Below are 18417 nucleotides of genomic sequence, written 5' to 3'. Positions count from 1 at the left end.
ATTTGACCCTTAATTATCTCATTTTATTAATTTTCTACAATATAACTTCCTTTATCAATACTGCACAGACTAGTTGCCTCATCTTCCATCTGCAAATCACACTACACTTTGTGTTTTTCCAATGCCAGACATACAAGATTCAAGTTCCTTCATCTGTATATTGCATAGGGATGGTCAGTTTTCACAGTGTGGTGAGAACTGCTTGCCTTTCTATTTAGGAACATGCTTTTTCTCCTGAGTAAGTTATATTTTCTATTAATTCTGGTGAAGCTGTTTATAAAAATTTCCAAGTTTAATGTCTCATTTTCTCAGAGTCTTGAGTGACTGATTGTATTTAACTGGGTTTCTAGTAAGTCTGTTTATCAGTGTCCTGGTTAGCAGGGAATTGTTCTCCACAAATTCTTATAAATTCAGCTGTGCACTCCAACCACATACATAGTGTGGCATTAGTTTCCATGCAGCTTCTGTATCAAAATCTTCCTGTGGATATTCAGCAAAGCTAAAATATGACACTACAGAGGCCCTCTGAAAGAAGCTAAGGTATAACAATACTGGCATGTACCACTGTGGTCTTCCAGTATACCAAGACAGATTTCAAAGTGCTGATGTTTTCCCCCGTAGCATTTTAAGAGGAAATAACATAGACTGAGATGTGATCTTATTCCTTTATTATGGTGTATCTATCAGGATTAATCTTTCCAAATAAAGAAACGCCGTTCTGCAGAAATGAGCAGAGAAAGAACTTGAATGAATGCTGCTTACCCTACAGCCTACACCTTTAACCTTCCCAACAACAGTAGTTTCCTTTGCCTTCTACACTTGCTTAGAAAGACATAGAAATAATTGCCATGCAATAACTAGATTCTAATAATTTTTAGGATTCCACCTCACCATCTGGCAGCCAGCAGAGTGAACGGGTAAGCACTCCTTCCTTACGTGTTGCCAGTGTCTGCCCCACTGCTAGCCACTGAAATTAACATTTTCTGGGGAAGCTGGTGTGGCAGCTTCCAGTGTGGGATAGAAAGTCCTCAAGTGCAGAGGGAATGAAGATACAGCTAAGGTGTTAAAGTACTGCTAGAGATCCCAGCTGATGCTGAAGTGTGCTCTTGAATCTCAAACTCACATTACAAATATGGTACCAAAATTTACTTGTTCAGGTTCCTGTAGTTTTTTGCTCATTACCTGACTGCAAAAAGCTTCGATACCATGATTTGTCCAGTATTTATTCTAAGTTAAACCCTTTGCTTTGTTCTGCTATAAGACTTATTTATGAAGGCTTCCATTTTCCTGTCATTTTTACATGGCACCCATTTTATTTACTCTAATGAGAAATATGACACACACTGACTGAGAAATTATTTTGTTAAAGATATAAGAACTCTTTAATTGCTGTATCTAAAAGAATATCTTTGACCAAAAGAGCGATCATCAACAGGCATAAAGGGGCATATGCTGTTTTGTACAGAAAAACTTTTTTTGTTGTTGTTTTTGAAAATCCATGAGAGAAAATTAAGGTAGAGAAGCAAGGGAGTTATCAGATTCCATCCTGATTGTTCCATATTACAAAAGAAAGGTTTTGGTTTTTTCATGTAATTTCAATACATTTTTCCAGGATTTTTATTCCCCAGGAGGCAGCCAATCAGGTGGACATGTAAGCATATCTATTTTATTCATTATTTGCAGTTCCCTTCCAAAATGGCTGTTCTATTTAAAAATTATCCTGATGAGTAAATTATACCCAACTGTTTATCTCCTAGTATTTCTCATGAGATCTGGCATCATGTCTTTTGAAACCAAACAGCAAACTGTTTTAAAAAAAAAACAACATTTTTTTTTTAATTAAAAAAACATATGTATGACTATTCAAAAACATGGTCTTGCTTTCCAGAAGCCATTTTAAACAAAAATAAATTGGGTCTACTTTTTGCAGGGATCATCTTCTCAAGGTGGTGGCTACTCCAGTGGACAGGTAAATACTGACTCCTTGTATTTTTGACCTGAAGTATCTGTTACACAAAAGCTTGAGTCCTCATATAGTTTTGCAGCAATTTTTTATCTGGTAGCAAGATTTGTTTGGTACTCAAACTTCTTTTCCTTATATATCTCTATGTAAAAGACCAAGGGTAAGCAGAGTAGTCAAAATTACAATTAATGTATTAACTGATGTTCTAACACCAGAAAACAAATAAAAGTAATGATTTTTTAATTAATTTAAAAATATATTTTAATATGTACATTCATGTATTTTATGTTTATATATTATGTATTAGTTGTATATAGTCTATATAATATGTAATATAATCAATATGTGAATTTTATATACATAGTTATGTTTACAAATATTTATATTTTTAAATAGTAGAAATTAAGCTATTTTTATTTTTTTCAGGCCTCATCCGGAAGCAGCCAGTATGGTGGGCAGGTGGGAAATTTTTCTTCAGTGCTGGGTTTTTGGATGTGGGGTGGGTTTTTTCGGTGTACATATTTCAGGAAAATATTATTTACTAGATTAGTAATAACTAAGTTTCCAAACTACTGTGAGGGGTTTTTTAATCCTCCTTAATCCTTTTACAGAAAAAAAAATTGGGTTCTCAACCAGATAGGTTGTCTTTTACTCTCTGAACTGTGTTTGAAAAGTTCTATTGTAATAAAATGTGCATATCAAACTTAAAGAATATTTTTTTATATAATTTACAGGGTTCAACTTCTTCAGGAGGCAGCCAGTATGGTGGACAGGTATGCTTTTCTTTCTCCACATCACTCAGCTGTGCTTGTGTCAGATGCTCACAATTTACTTTGTGTATCTTTCCTTCACAAGAACTGTTTTTCTTCACCACTGTCCTTTTTGCTCAAAGCCTCAGCAACATGTTACTTTCTTTTCCCACATCATTCAAGACACCCCACGGGCCAGAGCAGCCAGTAGCACCTGCCTGAATGGCAGTTGTAGTTGAGTTTCTGTACCTCCTTTGGTGCTAAACATTTTTCTTTGTACACATTTCACACAGACTGCATGTGAAAAGTGAGATCCTGAACGCTGAGGCCCTGACCACCTCTCAGTTAGTTTTATCAGAGTAGAAATCACCTAGTAGGCCTCCACTGGAAGTTATCTTTACTGTCCTCTGTAACATCTGAGGCATGAAATTGTACTGCATGTATTCTAGGTGCTCTGGCCTCTTTAGGGAAAATACAAAATAAAATACATTGCTTTCTGCAGTACTACTCAGACTTTTTTACTTGTCATTTTGCTGAGTATGGCTTTTAAGGTAATAATTGTAGATAACAAATGTGAAGATGACAAAATCAGAAGTTTTTTTCCCTATCAGAACAATAAGTGCAGGAATAGTTGCATAGGATGAAAAGAACAAAAAATACACTAATTTCTAGAAGTTAGGCACTTGGGCAGTTATGACTGTGGGTGTGATTTGCATACACAGGATGGTAGAAGAAGTAATTTGAATTACAACTGGAGTCCCTTTCAGTCCTGTGCTCTTGAGATCATAAATATTTTCTGCATATTTTACAGGGTGGATGTGATTGTTCTGGGGGAAGTTCTGTAAGTGTTACGTATTCGTTACATGTTTTCTTTTACTGGATTATTTAACTGGAAAATCATCTGTGGTCCTATTTATTTCTAACTCATTTGAATGAACTGTTAATTTCATATTCATTGTTCCTTTGGTGACATACATATTACTGATATGGTATGAGTTACTTCTCATTATGCCTAGATGAAGAATTCAGAATTATGGAATCATATAATCAGTTAGGTTGGAAAAGACCTGTAAGATCATCAAGTCCAACCACAAACCTGATAAATACTGCAAAGTCCACCACTAAACCATGTCCCTAAGTGCCACATCTACAAAACTTTTAAATACCTCCAGGGATTCTGAGTCAACCCCTTCCCTGGGCAGCCTGTTCCAATGCTTGACCACCCTTTCAGTGAAGAAACTTTTCCTAATATCCAGTCTAAACCTCCCTGGTGCAACTGGAGGCCATTTCCTCTTGTCCTATCACTTCTTGCTTAGGAGAAGAAACCGACCCTCACCTGCCTACAACCTCTTTTCAGGCAGTTGTAGAGAGCAATAACATCCCCCTGAGCCTTTTTTTCTCCAGGCTAAACAACTGCAGTTCCCTCAGCTGCTCCTCCTAAGACTTGTGCTCCAGACCCTTCACCGGCCTTTTTGCCCTTCTCTGGACACGCTCCAGCAGCCCAATGTCTGTCTGGCAGTCAGGGCCCCAAAACTGAACCCAGTGTTCAAGGTGCAGCCTCACCAGTGCAGGGTACAGGGGGATGATCACTGCCCTTGTCCTGCCGGACACACTATTTCTGATACAAGCCAGGAACCTCCAAATTTGGCAGCAAGCTGTATTCTCTGAGCACTGACTTTCAGTTACCTTACAGTATTTACAGAGGCGTGTCTTCTCAAAAAAAAAAAAAAAATTGCATTAAATAGCAGAATTAATTGACAAAAGATCGATCATGAAGGGAAGCTAAAGTAATACTAAGTCTACAAAACTGCCAACCGTAAAAAGTTGTCTCAGAAATCAGCTTTTACCAAATTTAAAAACAAAACAAAACAAAAAAAAATCAAAACTGAGACATTTCTCATTTGTGCTTTTAAGTCCACATGAAATTATTTAAAGACTGTGAGATACTGTAACGCATGCTTTCCAAAGCAAATCATATGTGGTCAGTCAACATGTAGTATGCAAGAGACATTCCTGCACCTTGGTTGGTGTTCTTATTTTGGAGGCAGTGAGTCATGAGCAGATACAAAATGATACATTGTGATTTGCAGTCTTCCAGGATGAAAAAGACTATTCGCGATCTTGGCAACTTAAGAAGTGAAGCGTAAATGTAATGTAATTTCAGACTGTGATATTCTTCCTTTAAAATACCATAGAACAGGCATTCTGAGGTTTTGTTTAATTTTTAGTTTATGATCAAAAGCAAAGGCTAATTTTTTTATCCCCCCCCCCCCCCCCCCCCCCCTTACAGGGTGGATCCCCTACCTTAGTCAGAAGTGATTCCTCTGCAAATGTAAGCAATGTTCCATCAGCTCTTAAGTGTGCCCTGTGTTTGTTTTGTCATTATAATGGCTAGACAGGTTAAAAAAGTCAGTACCTAACAGAAGTCATACGCTTGTGAAAACAACCTACCTTAGTCACAATTAAAAATACACACAGGATCTTAATGTAGCACTCACAGTTTGAAATAGTATTCATTCAAAGAGAAGTCTTTGAATGGAAAATGTTGTTTAGCATGAACGCAGGTACATAATGATATACATATTTACCTCAGGAGTCAGCTCCATTGGCTTCCTTGGAAATATGTCAAAATATCCCCTAAGGACATGTATTGATGTGTTTGTATTCCCCTTAGATTATTTACTGCAAGAAAGGTTAGTATTCATAGATCGCTAATTTAATGATGCTAGCCCTCTCATGGATAAGAACTCTTTTGTAGGAGAGACCTGTTTACAGCTGTCATCTGTTAGAAAGTCATACATGTTACTGGATCTCTGCATGTGCTGCGCTACAGGGAGAAAAGACATTTGGGTCTTTTTGTATCTAGCACAGAACTCTGTGGCATCATTACCAGGCTGCTAACTGATGCTAAGCTGGGTTGGACACAGCTACATAAATGTACCATACAAAAATTAATATTAGAGGGTAAATAGGACTGGTCTTCTGGGAAGGAGGAATGTCTATGTGTTCCACATCCTTCATATTATTGATGTCGAGGTTTATTTCCTTTGAAACTTGCAGTTGGAGCTGCGTTTTCTTGCTTTTTAGTGGCAACCCTCTTTAGAAAGCAGTTTGGAAACCAGGGACTGTGTATAAAGATTGAGGGAACATAGTGCCTGTGTCTGCATCAACAAGTACTGTGAAGTGCTAGGACTGTTTCACTCCACAGAGTGAAACAAACAGTGCCGATGAACTGATGGCCACGCTACACACATTTCAGGAAGGGTTTGCTCTGGTCTGGTCCCATGGACCAAAAGTTTGTTTGCTGCCTGAGTGCATTAAGTGTGCCCCTGGAGAGCATTCTACAGTTTAGTTTGACCTGAAAGGCATCCAATTAATTCACCTGAGACCATTCCAGGATGCAAAACAAACTACAATGAGCACGGACTGTCAAGTTTTGTCTCAAAGGCACACTCCTGATCTGTACTTTAATGCATAGAGGCACACAGTACTTCGGCATGGGAGAATGGCTTTTGCATACTGAAGGTAGATCCTAGTTCTCCCCCAACTATATTTTGCAGACTATTTCAGAACATTGTCTTTGATGTCGTCTTTACAGGGCAGTTGAAAAGTCATTTTACACAGTGAAGATTCCTTATGAAGAACACGTTTCTGATAGATGCTTAACATTATATACTAAACACAGAACTGTTTCATTTCTTTATGAACTTAGCAGATCTTGTGGAAGCTCAGAGTACTCAAAAGGTCTGTAGTACTCTGCAAGGATTAATATTAAAAGCTTTTCATGGGGATATCACTCTTCATTGTGCTGATTTTTAAACCAAAAGAAACAAGCTGCCTATCCTTCAGTCAGATCCTTTGAGGACAAATAACTGGTATTTCCATTCTGAAAGGGCTCTGGAGGTAGCCATTCTGGTGGACAGGTACACGCTAAATTTTAGATGTATTAACAAAGTACAGAAGGCTAGATTTTACATTTTGAATGGATTTTAAACCCAAGCAAAAAAGTATGAAATAGAAATTTATACACTGCTGTCCTTCAAGAAGTTTTGCTTTAAAATAGTTCTGTTAGAGAAATATAATGTTTTTGGTTTTGTTTGGTTTTTTTTTTTCCCCAGGGCTCATCATCTTCTGGAGGCAGCCAGTACAATAGCCAAGTAAGCACTCATTCTGAAAGGAGAGCCAGCTTGCCCCTTCTGAAAATGATGGTTATTCACAAACTCAGTTAAATTCAGGTTTTGTATGGGATCTATGCTTAAAGAGTAAAAACTCAGTAAATGAACATGCAATGGCTTTTTTTAGCAAATAGTGCCCTTGGTTTTGTGAAACTTGCATAGTGAAACTCACACAAAAAATAGGTGTGGAGAAAGAATGAATCAAAATGCAGCAATTTTGATTCCTAGTGGACCTAATTCTATTAAGAAGTAAAACAAATACAATCTCCCATCTTTAAAGAAACCTCTTGTTGTGTGAGGTTTCAGTTAACTTGCTTAGTTAGGTTTTGAGAATCCTGTTAGGTAGCCGATCTTTTACTGCTAGCTCTGGCTCAGGATTTAGTTTTCCAGTTAAAGAATTGCCATTCTCCAGAAATGAGCAGAGGAAATACTTGAAAGAATGCTGCTTTAACCTTCCCAAAATGTCACACAAAAAAAGTAGTAGGATTTTTTTGCCTTCCGCCCTTCCTTAGGAACACCGTTATTACCCCAAGTTACCTTGTAAGGCTGAACTCTGATTACTAAAGCATACTGAGTCCTGCTCTCCTGCCTTCGCTCTTTCCTTGCTCTTGTGCTCCTATTGTCCTGGGAGAGTCATGTTTAGATTTAAGGAAGTTCTACAGCAGGTCATTCACTTATTTGGTATTCTTTACAGGATTCATATTCCTCTGGAGCTAGCCAGTATGGTGGACAAGTAAGCTCTCATTTTTAATATTTTATATGAGATATTTTACCATTATATGACTCATCACTAAGGGCTTATTCAGATAGATATCTCAATTTAATATTTCGATAAACTTTGCAGTGATCTGTTCTTTGTAGTAATATTGTGAATTCAAGGGGAAAAAAGTAAGAGTTTATTCTGGGAAAATTGCAAACAAACAGTCATATAACAAAATACAGATATCTTTGCCACTTGTCTCCATGAATTTGAAAATCAGTTATTTCTGAGTATCTGTATTTTTCCAGGGGCCATCATCTTATGGAGGCAGCCACTATGGTGGACAAGTAAGCATTAATATTTCCCACTTTTGTAGTTTTGACCTATGCAAACTTGTAGTTTATTCACTGTCTACCATGGCTTCATTTATCTTAGTCTAAAACCCTCTCAGTAAATCTTTCTCTGTAGCATTTCGGTGTTACTGTGATTAAACAAAACAAGTTCAGATGAAGACCATTATTTAAGACTAAGAAAAAACAGAATGTTAAATACATGGTTGTCTCAATTGCCTCCTGAAATTTGCAGTACTAGAGGTCATGTCTTTCTTAAATAAAATGGTAATTCATGAATCTGACCAAAAAATTTTAAAGCCTTATGAAATGATTCTATGATTCTATAAAATGGGTGTAAAGAAGTTTGAGTTTCCTTTTTTGTTGATATTCAGGGTTCACCTTCCTCAGCAGGCAGCCAGCACGGTGGACAGGTGAGAATTCTTCCCTTGTAGTGTTTACTGCTTTATCCAAGAGACTTGGTAGTTCTCTGTGTAAGAGAACATTTTAAGGACATCATTTTTTTTTTCATGTTTTATTTAATTTGTTGCTAGATATATAGTAGTTATAAATGTATGTGATAAAAAGCCACAGGAGAGTTTTTAGGAAATGTAATTTCTGATGCATCACTGTAAATGCAGATGAGTCTCACTCCTTTTTGCACAGTCTGGTTCAGTCCACTTGTGGTTTTGCACTGAAAGTAATAAGAAATCTTCATATAGAGCATGATTTAAAGGAGTGCTATGACATGGATATAGATATAACTTAATTATTTTTGTTCAGGGTTCACCTTCTTCAGGAGGCAGCCAGTATGGAGGACAGGTGAGCATCTCTTCCTATGTAGTCCTTACCCTAACACCCAGCTTCTACATCAAAACTTGGTACTTTTCTATTGACTAAATGGTAATAGATGATCAGCTATCCAAGGACAGGTGATCTGAAATAATACAAGAACTATGAGGGGCCAGTACTTCTGTTGTATCACAGTAAATGCAGTTCTGGCCTTGTTCTACCCTCCAACCTGCTCGCCTCATACTGGATCCATTTGTCTTCTGCTGCTGTCATGGTTTCTTAGCTCTAACAGTAAGGAGTGGCTAGAACCAGTCATGGATATAGAGATAACTTAATTCTTTTTGTTCAGGGTTCACCTTTTTCAGGAGGCAGCCAGTATGGAGGACAGGTGAGAATTTTTTCCTGTGGAGTCTTTACCGTAACACCCAGCTTCTACATCAAAGCTTCGTACTTTTCTATTGACTAAAAAAAAGAAAATTTTTAGTAAGCTGTGTTAATATGGTAATAGTTGATCAGCTATCTAAGGATAGATGATCTGGAATAATACAAAAACTATGAGGGGCCAGTGCTTCTGTTGTATCACAGTAAATGCAGTTTTGGCTGCTTTCTACCCTCTGACCTGCCCTCCTCATTCTGGACCCATTTGTCTTCTGCTGCTGTCACGGTTTCTTAGATCTGACAGTAGGGAGTGGTTGGAGACAGACTGCATTCCTCCTGTACCTCAACCTATGGAATATCTCACTTCCTTCAGCAAATGCAATATCAGAGAAGCAGTGTCAGGAAGGGAACAGGGGAGAAGGTCAGTAGCTGTTAAGAGGTGTTCCATGCCCTTGTGAAATGAAAGATGATGGACAGAGTTCCTAGTGCTGCCTAGCGGTATAACCTTTAATATAGAGTGATATCCCCAACAAAACTCATCCTTGGCCTTTGAAAACATTTATTGTCAGATTTACTGGAGAGGGAATTAGAGGTAGAAGACATTTGCAGTCCAAATACAGCCTCCTAAAATTAGGTATATAATCATGATCAGTATTATGGAGGATTTTGTATGTTACAGACCATTAGTAATTTGCATAGAACACAAAGAAATAAATTGAGTGTTTATCTTTCTTAATCTTTCTCTGTTGTAAAATGAAAGAAAACAGTCTTTCAAAAACCCTTAAAGAAGCTTTTTGATTGAGAAATAATTGGCACTTCTGCTTCAGGGTCCATCTTTCTCAGGTAGCAGCCATTATGGAGGACAGGTGAGAATTTTTTTTTTTCTATATATGGGTTGTTTTTTCCATTGTTCACCTTTTCTCTTTTTCTTTTTTTTGAAAACCAGAATATTTTATGAAGGAGTGGCTTACACCAAAACAGTGTTTAGGCAGAATATATGACCTTCTGCTGTGTCAGCCCACATAGGAAAGTAAAACATAGGAGGCTCCCTGAGCACACAATCCAGTGCAGCAGCAGAACTCACACCTGCCTAAAGTTGACTTTGATTTAAACTTTACTGTTCTGTGTAAACAGTAGACTTTGTAAAGGCCAATAAATTTTAGTATAGTTATGAAGGAAGTGTTTGCATTCCTGTAACACTTAAATCCATGGAAGACAAATAAAAGTGTGTTTTTCTGTGACAGGTCATAAGTTAAAGAATATGCAACAAATACAAATGCTTTCTCCTTCCTTTAGGGTGTAGGTTCTTCAGGAAGCAGCCAGTATGGTGGACAGGTAAAACATCTACTTTCATAGTACTTGCACTTTTGTACACAGTTCATTAGGAAATCTGACTCATATTTTTTCAAAAAAAAAAAAAGAACATTCTAAGAATAGTTTTAAACCAAAGTGAGTGGGGATTGCAAAGTATGGGTCTGTCTGCTATGTCGGATCATGATATGACCAAATGATACAGGGGGCTATGTAACTGCATGGAAATGCTTCCTTAAATAGGCTGTGGTTCTAAGAAACCCCTTTTTGTTATGTTTAAAAAGAAGACTAAGGACCACAGAGAATAAACGAGAAAGTGACTCAGTAACACAGAAATAATACATTACTAATTTTTTCCAGGGCTTTTCTTCAGGAGGCAGCCAGTATGGTGGACAGGTATGCTTTTCTTTCTCCACATCACTCAGCTGTGCTTGTGTCAGATGCTCACAATTTACTTTGTGTATCTTTCCTTCACAAGAACTGTTTTTCTTCACCACTGTCCTTTTTGCTCAAAGCCTCAGCAACATGTTACTTTCTTTTCCCACATCATTCAAGACACCCCACGGGCCAGAGCAGCCAGTAGCACCTGCCGGAATGGCAGTTGTAGTTGAGTTTCTGTACCTCCTTTGGTGCTAAACATTTTTCTTTGTACATATTTCACACAGACTGCATGTGAAAAGTGAGATCCTGAATGCTGAGGCCCTGACCACCTCTCAGTTAGTTTTATCAGAGTAGAAATCACCTAGTAGGCCTCCACTGGAAGTTATCTTTACTGTCCTCTGTAACATCTGAGGCATGAAATTGTACTGCATGTATTCTAGGTGCTCTGGCCTCTTTAGGGTGAAAAAAACCAAACAAACACCAATGCAGAATATTTTCTGTAGTACAACTTGGAATTTTTTACTCGTCCTTTTGGTGAGTAAGGTTTTTACTGCAAGTTTTAAATGAGAAACTAGACTATATTTAAAAATTTGATTAGTAAGCACACAACTATCCTGAAAGGCCAATGGAGAGAAAGCAACTCATTTTTAGATGGAACTTGGTGAATCTATGAGCAGGATTTTATAGTCCTTTTTCTTGCAGCAACAGAATGTGAGTTTCATTTACTAATTCAGAGGCCTCATCCAGTCATAGACTTAGAAAAATAAATGTGGTTGTGTTTTATACAGGGTGGATGTGTGTGCCCTGGTGGAAGTTCAGTAAGTGTTCTTTGTCTTTGTATATTTTTCATAGTATGCATGAATACTGGAAAATTCCCAAGGAGCTACATTTCTTGAAATAATTCTGTCTCTGAATTTAAATGTATGATGAAAGTTTTTTTTACATTGTGCTAAAATGGGAAATTTTGAACCTGCTAAGGGCAAAAATATTAAGTGACTTACAACTGTAGTATTGCATTCAAAACTAGCTACCCAGATGCACTTCTATTTTCAAAGAAATACATGGGAAATAAATTGCATTTTCCTCACTCTGGATTAAGTAGTAATGTTCTCCCGTATCGATATTAAAGGAGGACTAGTGTTAAATCCATAAAATATCCAGACATTCAAAACTGCTTCAAAGCATTTAATTTCTTTTGGTTTCTAAGAGAGGCCATGGACTTTCTAAGAATCTGTTTCCCAAATATCTCATAGTATATCTGCTGGGTTACGGACATGTGTGTGTAATAGTGCTTTTCTTATCATGGATATTAACAGCATGATTGAACTAGTGAAACTTAGATCTAAAATCTTGGGCCAAAATGCTTCCAAGTGGGACCACAGCAATGCATTTAAAAAGTTAAAGCTATTACTATTTTTCTAATTAGTATATTCCCTGTATTTTTGTAAATACTTTAAAACAAAAGCAAAAAATCCCACCCTTTTTCAGAAATTAAGCTAATTTGCTTTTGAGGGAGAGTTCAGTTATCTGTTGTATCAGTATATTCAAAATTGCTTAGATGACTACTTCTCTTTCTCGGATTATGAAATCAAGCAAACCCCACATGCCGTAAGTATACCACTCATGGCATATATGTCACTTCTGAGAATCAGAAGTGCTGAAAACAACATACAAGTTATCAGCTTTCTTCTCTTTGCAAACAATATAATCTGAAGGAATAAGGGTGCATTGAAACTAAATCCTTTACTTGTTTAATCAGCCAAATAGAAAAGTATACTAGTAATCAGTATAAATCACTTGATCACTACAATAGGTCAGTATGTTTTCTTTTTTTTCATGTGTGTTACATTGCATTCAATAAAGAGTAAACATTGCTATTTTTGTTGAATACAGGGCTCTTTTGGAGGAAACCGCTACCAAGGTGGACAGGTAGGCAATTTGTCTTTAACACTTACACGGATCAGTTCCTCAGGAATAAACATGGCTTAGTTGCCATGTTTGCCCAGAAGCCAGTAGATATTGAGTTCAGACCCTCCAGAGAGTGCATGTGGCTTTTATTGAATCACTCTGGATGTTTTGGGTATATCTTTCTATATACTGGAGCCAAGATTTTACTTTGTAGTTATAGAAGCATTCTTACCTCAAAAAAATACTGAAGAAGAACTCATGGGGTTCATCTTATTGTAGAAACCAGTAAAATGATGTGCAGATAAATAGCCATTTGCCACTGCATTAATAACTCTGTAAAGTTCTTCCAGTTAATCAGTGTCATGAGTATTGCTTAGATTAGATCCAGGGTTTTCTGATGCTAGATGGTATTTAAATTTTTTTTTAAAAAAAGTTTAATATTCCTTTTACAGGGTTCATTGTATTCTGGAAGTAGTCAGTATGGTGGACAGGCAAGCACCTTTTTTTTTTTTTCCTAAGCTCTTCTTCCTACTTGATATTTATTAAATGAAAAATACGATGCAGTACATATACTGCCAGTCGGGTTTTCAGTCATTTTACACTCAATAAATATCTGAAAATAGGAACCATTTCTCAGTAGCTGTAATGAAGTAGTATGAACAAACTTCAATTGACAGAAGCTGCATAGATCATGATTTCAGTTGTTTTACCCAAGAATGCCTCTTACCTCAAGTGGTAATTTTATTTAACCAGTTATATGTTTCAGTTTCGCATTGCTATGATACCAGTTCAAAATCTATTTTCTGTGTTATTTTTCAATTACATTGAAATGATTTTTTTTCTTCTTTCTTTTTTTTTTTTGCATTTGTTTAGATTATATAATTGCAAATTTGGTACAAAACATACCAATAGATATTACTTTGAAAAGATAAATTCTGGTGTGTTACCCACAACAATACTAGTTTCCTTATCTTCAGCTGCAGTTTGAGCCTCTTACTGTGTGCAGCTGCTTATGTACCTTGTGTAGACTTTAGTAGTTTATCGCTGATTGAGAAACCTTAGTGTAGCCCAAACAGTTAACAGATTCAACGGATGGCTACCTAATAAGAAGGTGGAATATATTTTTCATTAGTATTACTCTGTTTCACTCTGCTATACTAAAAAAATAAGTGAACTTACTTTTACTCCATTGGCAAGCATTTAAGTTCAGTATCATTCTATTAAGACCATGTTTTGTAGCATGGAGAGGATTTTTAACAGCTGCAAAACAAGTTTTTCCCAAATTACTTATTTGAAATAATAAGGATGCTCTTACAATAATACACACGATGCTCTCTGAACATGTTTGACCTAGAAGAAAATCACAAATAATATAGATTATTTTTTTCTTTTGAACAGAGCCACATTTAAAGACACTTTATCTCCATATATTTGAGAGAATAGTCTTAGCAGGTGTTTTGTAACTGCCAAATTAACTACTTTCAACTGTTAAAGAACTTAGAAGAATTAAGTCAGAAGTCTTTCACTGTACCTTGTTAGATTAATACATTTTCCAGATTCCTACTGAAGACTCCTGCCAAAAGGTCCTTCCATGATGTCTCATTCTGCACGGAGAGGAAAAAAAAACCAAAACTGCTCTTATTCTGCCAATGATTAAGCACTTAAGTTTCCTGTGATTTTTTTTTTTTTTAATAGGGATCTTCGCCCTCAGGAAGCAGCCAGTATGGTGGGCAGGTGAGTATATTCTCGTCCCATCGCATCACTCCAAACTCTTTTCCTGTACTGTCTGGATGAGGTTAGTTACTTGATACTGAAAGATACATTCATTTGTCCATTTTACTGGACTTAAACAGTTGAGGCAATACTGGTTAAAGTTGTTTCAGCAAGCTGAATAGAAGAATTGGTTATGATGAATTACTGCTCTGTGTAAAATGTTCCTTTGAACATACTATAATTGTTACACTGTATTTCACAACACTGCTTACTTGATTCAGAATAACAAATTGCCATTGTTTTGGTGTGCAGTAGACAGCTCAAGTTTTAGGTACCTCAGTTACTTATTGTTCAAACAAAATCTGAGTATGTTTGTCCTAAGTATTGCACAAATTGTCTCAGAACAGCGATAGAAGATTTTTTTCATTCAATTAATAGATGTTTGGTTGACTTCTTACAGGGCTCATATTCTGGAGGCAGACAACATGGTAAACCAGTAAGTAAAAAAACTTTTCAAGTTTACCATACTTTTTTCTTATAAACCTGTTATAAAATTATATCTACTTTAGTTATGGGTTAGACATTTCTCTGAGAATTACTTAAATATGCAAAGAGTGTCACACGATTTACTTACCTCAGATAATCTCAACAAATGCAAACACAATATTTATTTTCACACAGTTCCATAGTTTTGAGCCAGAATTTTACTCTGTTACCCTAACTGAACTTCTAGTCAATACCTGGATTAGTTCTGGTAATCACAGAATGAGATTACAGGATTTTTGATTTTTTTATTTTTTGCAAGGGGTTTATGAACAGTTATTTCTGTTTAAATTCATAGTAATCATACCCTTTGTGCTCAGGGCTCATTTTTCATTGATTTTATATGCATTTGTCTAAAGTATTTCTGGCCTGCTTTGAAGAATATACTTTTTCTTTTTGAAGGAAATAATAGTTGACATTCTACTCTATGGATCTTTATCTTCTCCCATTTCAGACCACGTTTTTTACTATGTAATTTAGACCTTGCTTTTATTGTCATTCAATTGCAGGAGATATAAATAAGCACACAAAATGTTTTAGCTTATCTCTTACAGAAAAAAAGATGTATCCCCCGTTATTAAAAAGTGGATGCAAACGTTAGGTTTTCTTATACACGAATCATAAAGGTGAAACATTTTGTATACCATATTTGATGGCATTTCTTGAAGAGTCAATGCTTGTAAGATTTCCTTTGACAATGCCATTCACACAAGCAGAGCAACTTTGCTAGAAAACTAAGACTCTTGAAGAACATCTAATTTTTCAGAATCTTCCGCAAAGGATTCTAAACACTTACCTTTCACCCCCCCCACCCCCCCCAAATCTAACTGTAGATTGATGCCAGGTGAATTAATGTTTAATTGAACCTTATTACTTCTTCCTTTCCATATATTGAACACATCATAACTACAAACCAGCTCTTTCTTCTTGAGAACTTTATATGAAATTCTCAGACTAATACATCATTCAAAAGAATACTTGTAGCAGAAAGATGTTAAATATTTGTATTTCAGATAAACTTTTCCCTGGGATTTTTGGATGACTGGACGTAAGATAGTATTCATTCTTCTGTGGTCCTTTATTCCAGACAGCAAGAATATACTGAACTACAAATAGGCTCAGAGTCAAAATGGGTATCTTTTTTCAGAGTTCGTCTTCCTCAGGAGGCAGTCATCAGGGAAAGCCAGTAAGGATATTCTTTCAGTAATTCCACAACCAAGTTAGAAATGTGGATATTGTTTTTTAAAACAGGCAACAATAATGAGGGTGAAATTTAAAATCATGGTACGAAGGGAAATGTTTGAGAAAACTGACCAATAGAAACTGGAATATTTTGTTCAAATTTGAACCTCAGGATGAGGTAGCATTCGTCCCTCCCACGGCAGAGTTTTGATATAGTTACTTGCTCATAGGAACATGCCTGGATCATTCTATTAAGATATTTAAATATCAGGATAACTGTTTCAGTTTCAGACTTTGTAGTTCATTCAATGATATATTGCCTTGAAAATCCTCTGCAACTGTTTGTGGGATAAAGAGGACATAGGTGTGCTTACTTGAGACCATTCAATTAAAATAGAAAAAAAAAGTGCGAGGAAAAAGGTATAATCAAGGTCAGTATCGAAACAACTACTATCTAGGGCATTTCCAAAACTGCTATGTGCTCTATGGAAACAATTCTCTAGGAGTCTTGCACAACAAAAATAAATGGTTTATAATTATTTTACAGGCCTCCTCTACCTCAGGAAGCACTTACTCTGGGAAACCGGTAAGAATAATTCATCACAGCATTTTCATCATCTTTTCTTAGTAAGCAAAGAACCTGGATGGTTGATAAAGCAATTTCGGGATTATTTGGTCAGAAGATAACATTCTGGTTTAGTTCCATTTGTATTGGAGAATATTAAAGAAACTGCCATGGAAAATATGGCTTCGGCCTGGAAAAGCTATTTCAATATCAGTGATATTTTAAATGTGAATCTTTCTTGCTTCACATTCCAGTTAGTGGGCTTGATATATTTTGTTGTCTTCTATTTTTAAATTCTGGTTCTCTGTGTGGATTTTACAGGCTCTTCTCAGTTAATCCTTCACACTTGTTTTTTGGGGGGGGTTGGGGGTTTTTTTTTGGTTTTTTAATAGGCTACATTGTTGAGTTTTTCACTAGCCGGTTACCTGGTTTTGCACTTTTTTGGTTTTCCTTTTTTCTTTTTCCTTTTTTTTTTTCCCCGGTACTCATCATTTTTTAACATCTTTTTTCAACTATAGGGATTGAAAACTCTGTATGGAATATGATAATGAAATGAGAGAAAAATAGACTTTTGCCCTTTTACCCATTTTAGCTGAACTTTTCATATGTGAGGTGAGATAGAATGTGTAACTAAAACTATTTACCTATGCAAAGCTACTTTCCTCTTGAACAACTTAAAAGCGTGCTGTGGGTTAGGGTGTTAAAATTTTGTTGATCACAGGCAAAACTGTGTTCAAAACCATTGAGTGGGAACTCTTCTAGATTTATTTTTTTGTTTCTTTTCAGAATTCACCTTCAGGTGGCAGTCAAGTGGTAAGCACTTTTCCTCTGTAGTTTCTACTGGTTTCTTCCTATACATATAGTAGAAAACTGCAAGTATTGTTTATACTCTGGGGTATCTATCAGATTTCCTATGTCTGAATAAATGTTTGAGAATACATGTGCAGCATAATAAATGGGAAAAGTATCAACTAAAGTGAGGAAAAGTGGGATAGCATACTTTGATCCTGCCTGTTACTTGAAAACTGAACACCTGTTCATTTGCATGTACTATAGATGTAACGTGATTTTTTAATATCAGGAGTGTCTACATAATAGAAGGACCTAATAGGAGATTTGTCTGAAACTTTCAATGCTTTTATAATAGTAACAAATAGAGCTATTTTGAATCAGGTTTATCAAATTGCTCTTTTTTTTCTTCTTCTTTTTTTATAGAGCTCTGCTGGGAAACATTCCACTCCCCAGCTCCTGCTGTTTTTCAGTGTTTTGAGTGCCTTTGTTCTCTCTGCTGCTACATCAAAATGGTCTCTATGAACTTTCGAAGAGTTGCTTGGCATCCTAGATGTGGATTATATTCAGTAATATTAGATTAATTACTTGATGTAAGAAAAAAAAAATACCCTTAAGTCAAATTGGCAGATGCTATTTGTCTGTTATGTTGTATGTCTAGCTAGTGTGTCATGCCTCTCATTAGTTTACCTTTGGTTTTAGTCATTAGTGTAGATTTCATTAGTGTTGTCAGTGTTTTAGGCATCATTTTAAGTGAGCATATTGTGCCCTATATATAAGATTTATTTTTATTTCCAATGGGGAATGAGATGAACACCTACCTGAAATTTGATTGACGCAACAAACAAATACTTAGAAAATATTTGGTAATTAACCTAAGTGGAGAAGGTCAAGCAATTGTTGTATATGCAAACTGAGCACCAGGCCTAGTCATCATTG

General features: G+C 36.2%; 1 protein-coding gene and 1 long non-coding RNA gene across 2 annotated transcripts in view; both read left to right on the top strand.

Annotated features, from left to right (window-relative positions):
* LOC114012113 (loricrin-like) overlaps nucleotides 1-10417 on the top strand; it is a 29506-nt gene extending 19089 nt beyond the window's left edge. The window contains exons 34-46 of the mRNA XM_055815530.1: nucleotides 879-917; nucleotides 1613-1651; nucleotides 1931-1969; nucleotides 2390-2422; nucleotides 2698-2736; nucleotides 3524-3553; nucleotides 5003-5044; nucleotides 6831-6869; nucleotides 7582-7620; nucleotides 7896-8350; nucleotides 8700-9096; nucleotides 9914-9952; nucleotides 10383-10417. Of these exons, the coding sequence (XP_055671505.1) occupies nucleotides 879-917; nucleotides 1613-1651; nucleotides 1931-1969; nucleotides 2390-2422; nucleotides 2698-2736; nucleotides 3524-3553; nucleotides 5003-5044; nucleotides 6831-6869; nucleotides 7582-7620; nucleotides 7896-8027 (471 nt within the window). The 3' untranslated portion in view covers nucleotides 8028-8350; nucleotides 8700-9096; nucleotides 9914-9952; nucleotides 10383-10417. The remainder of the gene's footprint in view (nucleotides 1-878; nucleotides 918-1612; nucleotides 1652-1930; nucleotides 1970-2389; nucleotides 2423-2697; nucleotides 2737-3523; nucleotides 3554-5002; nucleotides 5045-6830; nucleotides 6870-7581; nucleotides 7621-7895; nucleotides 8351-8699; nucleotides 9097-9913; nucleotides 9953-10382) is intronic.
* A 337-nt stretch (nucleotides 10418-10754) lies between these two features.
* On the top strand, nucleotides 10755-13408 carry LOC129785282 (uncharacterized). Its single transcript, XR_008749078.1, has 4 exons — nucleotides 10755-10793; nucleotides 11567-11596; nucleotides 12672-12707; nucleotides 13139-13408. It is a non-coding gene; the product is annotated as an uncharacterized LOC129785282 (long non-coding RNA).
* The last annotated feature ends 5009 nt before the right edge of the window (nucleotides 13409-18417 follow it).

This window comes from Falco peregrinus, chromosome 10, assembly GCF_023634155.1.
Source record: "Falco peregrinus isolate bFalPer1 chromosome 10, bFalPer1.pri, whole genome shotgun sequence".
NCBI classification, from domain to species: Eukaryota; Metazoa; Chordata; class Aves; order Falconiformes; family Falconidae; genus Falco; species Falco peregrinus.
Note: the sequence above shows the minus strand (reverse complement) of the source record. Positions and strands in the feature narration are given on the sequence as shown.